This window comes from Chinchilla lanigera, unplaced genomic scaffold (genome assembly GCF_000276665.1).
Source record: "Chinchilla lanigera isolate Chin_1 unplaced genomic scaffold, ChiLan1.0 scaffold00048, whole genome shotgun sequence".
Classification (NCBI taxonomy): domain Eukaryota; kingdom Metazoa; phylum Chordata; class Mammalia; order Rodentia; family Chinchillidae; genus Chinchilla; species Chinchilla lanigera.
Window position 1 is genome coordinate 3,363,759 of NW_004955449.1, and position 8,571 is coordinate 3,372,329.

Genomic DNA, 8,571 nt, shown 5'->3' on the forward strand with positions numbered 1-8,571 from the left:
AAGATGACTACCAGACAGAATGCCTCTGAGCAAAGGAAACAGCTGCAGAATGGAGGCAGAGGCACCAAATTTTATTCTGCTTTTAGTCACCCGTTTGATATTTGTGGACCGAAGTGAAGGTTTTTGGCAAAAGCAGCCTGTGAGTCCTTGTTAAAAAACAAAAAGCAAGCAAGCAAACAAAAAAACCCCTAAAGCACAAAAACAAAAATAAAACAAAACAAAAACCTTGCTTCTGATGTTACCAGTCTGGCTACTTGCCAATCAAAAGCTGAGAGCTGGTGAGAAGAAAATCTGATTTCTTCAATGGTGACCCTGAAAAAGGCAGAGTGCTATCACCTTCAAAACACTTATCATGCAGGATTTGAGTTCATGGAGAGCCCCACATCCTGCCCCAGGTACTGGAGATGACTGAAATTGGGGCTTTGCACTGAGCTACGTTCCTGACCCTTTCTATTTTTATTTTCAGGTGGGGTCTCCCTAAGTCCCTTCCTCTCTACCATCATTGTCTTCTTCCTACATAATTTTTAATTCCTCATTGTTTTTGCCTATCAACAACTACCGTGGCCCTCCTTCTGGTCTAGACCAGGGATTGGCAATCTTTAGTCAGGGGGCAAATGTGGCCTCCCATGTGTTTTTATACATAAAGCTTACTGGAAAACAGCCATTCTAATCTCACTCACTAAGGTACTGTCTGTGGCCACTTTGGGCTACCACAGCAGAGCTGAGTAATTGCAATAGATACTGTGTAGTATCGCAAAACCTTCTTGGCTCGTCTCAGACAAAATTTCTTGACTCTTGGTCTAGGCTCTACCTCTTGTCTCTGGTGGGACACTCTTTTAGCTTCAGCTTTCACTGACTTATTTTTGAAGTATTTCCCAGTGCATGTTCTTAGAAGAAAGAAAAGCAAAATGACCCCTGCCTTTTTATGCCAGGTGACTCTATAGTGTGCTGTCCTGCTTCGGAGAGGTTGTACCTGGGCGGCATGTCCTTTCGTACCCTGTCCAGTTAGCTGTGCTGAGAAGACAGAGGTGACATATAGTTAGTAAAGCAGAGGTCCCTTGGAGGGACTCGAGCATGGAGACACTATCCTCGACAGGCCCAGCACAACTACAAATTATATTAAATAAATTAATACGTGTAAAATTATATAGTAGTATGCTCCAATGTATATATTTATAAGGTGCAAAGTGCACTTGCCAATTAATGTAAATCTAAAATGAAATACATTACTCCTAAAATTAATAATATAAATCTGTGACAAAATATGATTTAATGTAAAAATTCAACTTATATGCATTACAGCTATATTGCACAATAGGACATAATTTTATACTATTACTATTATATCTATATGACATAAAATACCATGAACATGTCCAGCAGATAAAAAAGTGAAGAAAGCCTAAATGAGTGGTCAGATTAAGAGCTGGATAAGTACTCTTTTTTTTTTTTTTCTTTTTGAGACAGGGTCTCACTATGCAGTTCAGGCTGGCCTTGAGCTCACTTTGCAGCCCAGGCTGCCCTCAAATTCCCACTGATCCTCCTGCCTCAGCCTCCCGAGTGCTGGGATTACAGGTGTGCATCACCATGCTCAGCAAGAGCTGGATAAGTTTAGACATTACTTGGGTGCTAATGATCCTTAATGGGAGTTAAGGAAAAACTTGGGGAAAAACAAAGCAGTTCATCCATGATGAATTATATATTTTCTCCATGAAAAGTTATATAAACAGAGTTTTATGACAACCGTTACTTTAACAGGTTTTTCTTCTATGCTTTCCAAACTCATACCACATGCGTGTGGGCTGCCTGTATCTGAGGTACCCTTTTAGGCTGCAGAGTGTGATTCCAGCTCAGAGCCTGTGTGGAGGGTGTTTTAGTTACTTTCTTCAGTGCTGAGACAAAATAGCTGATACCCACAGCTTAAACGAAGAGAGATTTTTGGTACACAGTTATAGTGCCCGATACGCTGCCTCTCAGGCAGAAATGGCATGGTAGAATAACCAGGGCAAAGGAAACCTGTGTACATCATGGTGATCAAGAAGCAGAGAGAGAAAGGGGAGCCTAAGGATGGAGATACATCCTTCCAGATCACCCCCCAGCGACCAGCCTCCAACTCCTAAGGGCAGCTCGCCTGTAGCACCTGACCCAAAAGCTGCTCCTCTAAACGTGTGAAGCGTTGGGGGAACATTCTGGATCTAAACCATAACAGAGGGGAATTCTGTGACAGTTCTGAAACAGTTGTTTGATACTTCTAGCAGTGTAAAAGGTACGGTACTCAGAGTGCACTTGATAGGGAAATCTGACAGCATTTCTAATAAAAGAACTAAAAGAAATTATCCCCCCAAAAACTAGGGAGAAGAAACTTTCAGAGCAATTCCTATACCTTTTTGCCTGGACAAATTGATAATGCACACTAAAAGCTTCCAAAATGCCTTTTTATTACTACATAAAAAGAAAAAGTAAATGAGCATCTTTCCTAAAAGATTATAAAATACTGAAAATATTTAATATTTTGCCAAGTCTGTTAAGATAAAAAGACACATTTAAAAGAGAAATCTTTTTTGCACTAAACTCCTCAGGTACCTCGTAGCAGATGAAGAATAACTTTCTTCTACACTTTCCTATGTGTAGCTATGACATAGAAGTTACAGTTTGCTGTTGAAGTTATCTTTAAAAAAAAAAAAATCAAGATAAAAATTCCATCACATTGCAACAAAACTGGCCTACGGTTTTACTTCTTCCTTTGTGCTTTAAATTCGGCAGTTGTGGTCAATCAGTATTGCTTGGATTTTTCAACTCAGCAGGGAGAAGAGCCTAATTAAAGACAAGACATACAATTTATTTTGTCTTTCAGAAGACAGAAAGCACTTGTCAGTATGCCTTAAAAAGTACAATTGCCTTCTTTGTCATTTCATTGTAAGGTCTGAGAAGCTATTTCTAAACAGCACAGCTTAAATGAAACCATAAAAGTAAAGAAAGTGCTCTGGAGGGTGGATTCAGTTTGACACAAGAACAGGAAATTGTACACTTTTGATGACATTAATTCAATAAAGTATATTCATTTGAGTTTCTCAATAAAACCTTCAAAAGAAAAGCCTTTCATGTTGATTTAGATGAATGTTAAAATAAAGCTTTCTTTTCTGAAATTAGATTATGGGGTAAGCCAAGCCAGATTATCTCCACAGATGATATAAGCTATAATTATTTTAGAGGCTTCAATCACTGTTTTGGAATTGATACCTAAGTCTTTCTTCTCCCCTATTCTTTGAGGGCTTTTTAATGTGATATTTTTGGGGGAGACGCTTTAGGTAGGAAATATTAGCTTTTGAAAGATAAAAGTGCAATTATCATTAGAAAAGAAAGCCCATTAAAAGGAAAGTCTCAAATAGAAAGGTTTTCTAGATTATTTTACTATGCATCTTTTTTATAAGGGCTGAAAAAGAAAGAAGTTCCTATAATATCTGTAAGATTACCCTCACATTAGCCTGCTTGAGAGAAAATAAAGGGCTGAGATGAGGGGCACTCAAAGACTTCCCAACGGATCTATTCTAGTGCCGAGTAATTAACTTTACACCGATAACCTCTTTCTCGACATATAAAAAAGGAACGGTGCCTCCATTCTTAGGACTTAGTCACCATCCTCCTCTCACCCCAAAGAAACCATGGAAGTTTGTGTACTTCTATGTAATGAAACATTCATTTATCAAACACATAGGTGACCAGGCAACCACTTAGCAATCACTTAGCATTCATACTGAGTGTAATTGTGCTACTACACGCCCGATGTTGGGCTGGGCACTTGGCATCCTTCTGATACGATTAACAATTTTTGAAATGTAATTAATTAAATAAAAAAAAAAAAAACAATATTGCAGTAAGGGAATCCTGAATGGTTATTCATGAGGTTTAAGTGATAGGGTAGAAGTGTAACCTGTATTCAGTCTTTGGAAATAATAGCCAGTTACCCAAAAGGAAGTCCTTGAAGGACCAACAATGTTAAATATATTTGGTGTAAACTGCAGGGTTCTTAGTCACATTAAAATGCTGCAGTGTCCTGTTTGTTGTGGTTGTTTTTAAGAGATGGAGCCTTACTATGTTGCCCAGGTTGGTCCCAAACTTCTGAGCACAAATGATTCTCCTGCCTTAGCTACCACACCAGCTCTCAATGCTTCAGTGTAAAATCAGGTGGAAGCCGAAAACCAACCAAAATTCCAAACACATCCTTTTAGCATAGGCGCTACTCTAGGTTTTAAATCAGTTTAGAGCCTAGACAGATTCCCATGCCTGAAAAGTTAGCATCCCTAAGCTTTTTTTTTTTAGACAGGGTCTCACTATACAGTTCAGGCTGGTCTTGAACTCACTTTGTAGCCCAGGATGGCCTGGAACTTGCAAAAATCCTCCCGCCTCAGCCTCCTGAGTGCTGGGATTACAGGTGTGCACCACCACACCCAGATAGCAGCCCTAAGCCTTAATTCACAACTAAGAACTCATGGCTCAAAATGTCCCTTAAAATTTCACGAAAGTCAGGAAGGGGAACCTGTGAGATAATTTTCTCCAGCTGCAAAGTTGTTCAGCAGCTAAGATCCTGAAGAGCAGGGCTGGGGATGTGGTTCAGTGGTAGAACATTTGTCTAGCATGTAGGAAGCCCTGGTTCCATCCCTTGTAACACCTCCCATATCATGGAGAACAAATATTATTAATCTCGAAAACTACAGATGTGCTTTCCCCACTCCTGTCACCAAGACACAATGCTAGGATTCAGAGGGCGTCAGGGCAGGCTCTGCCTTGCGGTGGTGGCAGAGGGCCCTTGATCTATATGGAGGAGTAGCAGACCCTTTTCCCTGGGCTACCGGGGGGGGGGGGGAGGGCGTCTCGCTGGAAGAGAGTCACAGGTAAAAGCATTCTTCACACCTCCATTCCACCCCAGTCCAGCAACTGAAATTTATTCAAGGGTGAGTCAAAGTGATGCATGTTAATACAAAACAGAGGATCCGCAGAGGGAAATGGTTAGGAGCATGGACTGAGGAGTCAGACTGCCAGCAATTGAATGTCACAGTTCCACTGCTTCTGAGCTGTGCGACACTGGGTCAAGTCACCAATTACTCCAAGTTTCAGATCTCTCGCCTGTAAAATGGGGATAATATCCACCTCATAAAGTCTTTCTGGGGGTGGAGGGAGCTAATTATACAGTGCTTAAAAAAGTGTTTAACCAGACAATAGAGTGCCAGGTAAATACTTTATTAAACAAACAAACAAACAAACAAACAAAAAAACCCCAGAAACTAAGGAAAAAGTATTCTTTGATTTTGTAGAGTGGTATATGTTGCTTAAGCATTCAGGCATATTTTCATTCTAAGCGGTTTAGAATCTGGATTGTAAAGTACACCAGCCCAGGCAGTCCTGAGACTAAGTTGAGTTCTGGAAAATCTTCAGAGTTCTGTCCAGGGAAGATCTCTTCAGATACTGATGGCCCCAAATACCCTAATATAAAGGCTGGCATCCAGAGCCAATCTGAGCCCAAACCCACTGGAAAGGAAGCAGAAGTCTGCCAAGGAGAAAGGAAACAGTGTTTTCTTAAAGATTTTTTTTTTCTGTTATGGTATCCGGGAAGGACAATGATCTAAACCCTGTCCCAACATTGGTGATCTGATTTTAAAACTTTACAACTGATTCTACCTAGTTCTGAAATCAGTGGGTGCCCAGAAGTAATAGGAGATCAGCGGTGCTGCCAGTTTATGCAATGAATCAACTGACAGACACACTCTGAACATCTGTTCCATGAAAGGCACTGTGACAATGCTTTGGCTCTCGATAAGAAAGATGTAACACAAACACAATTTATATCTATTATTATTTGTATTGCTCATGTCCTTTCCAACTCATATAAGTTCATCGACTTCAATCAATACAAGCTCTTTCAAGAAATGCTCTTTGGTGATTATAACAGATATTGACACTATATAGCTCCATCATCTTATGACTAGGAGAAGCTAAACTGTACAGCTAGTTTTGAAAGCTGAATTTATATGGCTACATTTTAAAATGCGAAGGAATGTGGCCCACTGATATTTTACATGGTAGACCTCTGGCCAGCCTCATCAAGGCCAAGGTTTCTCTTCCTGGCTGCTGCTTCACTGTTTAACTCTGCATCGGATTTGTCCGTGTTGCCGCCCAAGCTCATTGTTATGGCGCCTTCCATTCCCTCTGCAGCGCCTCTATTGGACTGGAGAAGGGAGGAATCTGCTTCTTTAGGACGTTTCCATTGTGGTCTGGTGACAATCCAAAAAATGAGGGCCCCGTACAACACAATCAGAAGACCGAGGGTATTTGTGAAAATACCTTCTGGTGGGAATGTGTTGTATGGAGGAGTTGTTCTAAGAAAAAAGAGAATGTATCCAATTATAAATAGGCCGAAACAGCACCACACAATACAGTACTGAATTCATCTATTCAAAATAGACATGGATACTGCTTGAATGTGAACTCCTTTAAAGCTTGACATTAAGAATAAATTTAAGTTATGTAATAATTCACACACTGGGATATCATAAAATAATTTAAAATCCTAAGTATGAAAATTATATAGTACTTGGAACACCTGTGTCACTTAAAACTTGGGAAAAAAAGAAACAAAAATGCTTGTATCAATATAATTACAAATAATAATTAATTACAAGTAATTAAAAATAATATAAAAACGTGCATACCAAAGACTGAAACATAATGTCTAGTTTCCATATGTGTTTTGTGAGTGCAGTCCTGCTAAGCTTTTAGTAATGTCATCTTACATGTATGATATAATTAAGTAGTTTAAAAATAACTATGTTAAGGCTTAAATTTTTTTATATTACATATTATTACATTTAAAGTACATTTTCCTAGTGAACAAATATGAACATTTTGTAGCTAAAATATTACAATTAGGAAGACTATGCAGCTTACTGGCGAGAAGTCAGCTTCTCTGTCACTCCCATAAGGACCGTTGCAATCACTGTTCCAAAGAGGAGAAGTCCAGAATAGACATGTATGGGCATGGCAATTGCTCGGAGAGAAAGTGGAGCCCAAGGAAGCAGAAAGATGCAAAAACCTAGGACAAGCTAAACACCAAAAAGTGCAAAGGTTATCATTTAACTTTAACTACTTTTAACTTACATCATAAAGCAATATGTGAAAAAGTAAGAAAATCTTTACATAGAACTAAGGGGCATAAAATGAAAAATAACCTTCCCTACTCTGGTTCCACTATCCAGAGGTAATGCCTATGATAATCACCTACTTACATACCGTCCCAGAAAATGCCTATTCCTGTACAAGCATATTGTGTGCATGTTACACATCTTTTTTAATGCATAAATGAGACCTTACTATACATATTATTCTATACCTTGCTTTTTTTCTTTTTTTTTTGTTTTGTTTTTTTCCGGTACCAGGAATCAAATCACAACCTTGTGCTTGCCAGGCAGGTGCTGTGCCACTGAGCTAAATCCCCAGCCCCGTGCTTTTTTTTCTTATCTTAACAGTAGATCTTTTCATTTCAAAATGTTTAACTAGTTTATTTCTAACCACTCATATTCTATTTTAAATACATAACAGAATTTATTTGGTTCTCTATTTATGAACATTTCTGTTTTCACCTTTATTTTCTTTCTTTCTAACATTAACAGGGTCACAGCACTTGCTTTTATCAATTTCCTAGGGTAGCCAAGAAGAAAGGGAAGTAAGAGATTTTTTTAAATCACTAAAACCAAACACATTAGGATGCATAATCCAGTCAGTTCAGCCTAAAAAGCTATGTAGAAAGATGACAATTTTGTTTCACAAAGGAAAAATGAATTCTGCAGAAAATTTACCTCCATTTCCTCGATGATTAAATCTTTAGAGGGATAGCAAATAAAGTCAGTTATACCTCCACAGTTTTGTGTTGTTTCCCCACATCCCAGGCCAATAGTATTCTGTTCAGGAAAATTAAGATGACTTGACGGCTACTGGATTACTAAACTTAAAGAGACATTTTTTTTTCCAAGTGCTGATTTAGGATCTACCAGTCTAAAACAATTTGAAAAAAACCCAGGGTAGGGGGAAGAATAGGGAGAAAAACACTAAAATAATTGTTCACTTTACCTGAGATTCAAAGACTAAGGGGTGGGGGTAGGAGGGCCCAAAGCCCAAAATACATCTACAAGCAGTATGTGTAATACACACTGGTAATGAACAGAAAGTAATAAACCATGACTTTGATAGGGTGGTGTGCATGTTTTATTGTCCACTTAATACCACAAATGCCTGAATATGTCAGGAATGGTTCAGTGGATTCCCCTTGGTGGTTTGAAATCTTCCTAATTCTCCTTCAGTGATTCTATTAGTATTGATGGGCAAACTTCCTGACAGCTATGCTGTACTTTTTATTTCAAATGTGGCTCAACTAAATGATTGTCAAGAACTTATCACAAGTATATGTCTATGATCGAATCACCATATATCTTTTCTGTGGCTTACTATAGGAATACATATTTCTCTCTTCGGACCGGCGACTCATTCCCGACCTCGTCGTTCCCCGGACGGAGGACTTCC

The 8,571-nt window shown here is 38.9% G+C and overlaps 1 protein-coding gene across 2 annotated transcripts in view; it reads right to left on the minus strand.

Annotated features, from left to right (window-relative positions):
- Nucleotides 1-5,217: 5,217 nt before the first annotated feature.
- The window catches only part of LOC102019452 (cytochrome b reductase 1), a 25,430-nt gene continuing 22,076 nt past the window's right edge, over nucleotides 5,218-8,571 (minus strand). Inside the window, exons 3-4 of one of the 2 annotated variants that reach the window (XM_005393233.2) lie at nucleotides 6,943-7,097; nucleotides 5,218-6,374 (exon numbers count right to left, since the gene is read on the minus strand). In XM_005393233.2, the coding sequence (XP_005393290.1) occupies nucleotides 6,071-6,374; nucleotides 6,943-7,097 (459 nt within the window). In that variant the 3' untranslated portion in view covers nucleotides 5,218-6,070. The remainder of the gene's footprint in view (nucleotides 6,375-6,942; nucleotides 7,098-8,571) is intronic. The other variant, XM_013518792.1, reaches the window with a different exon arrangement.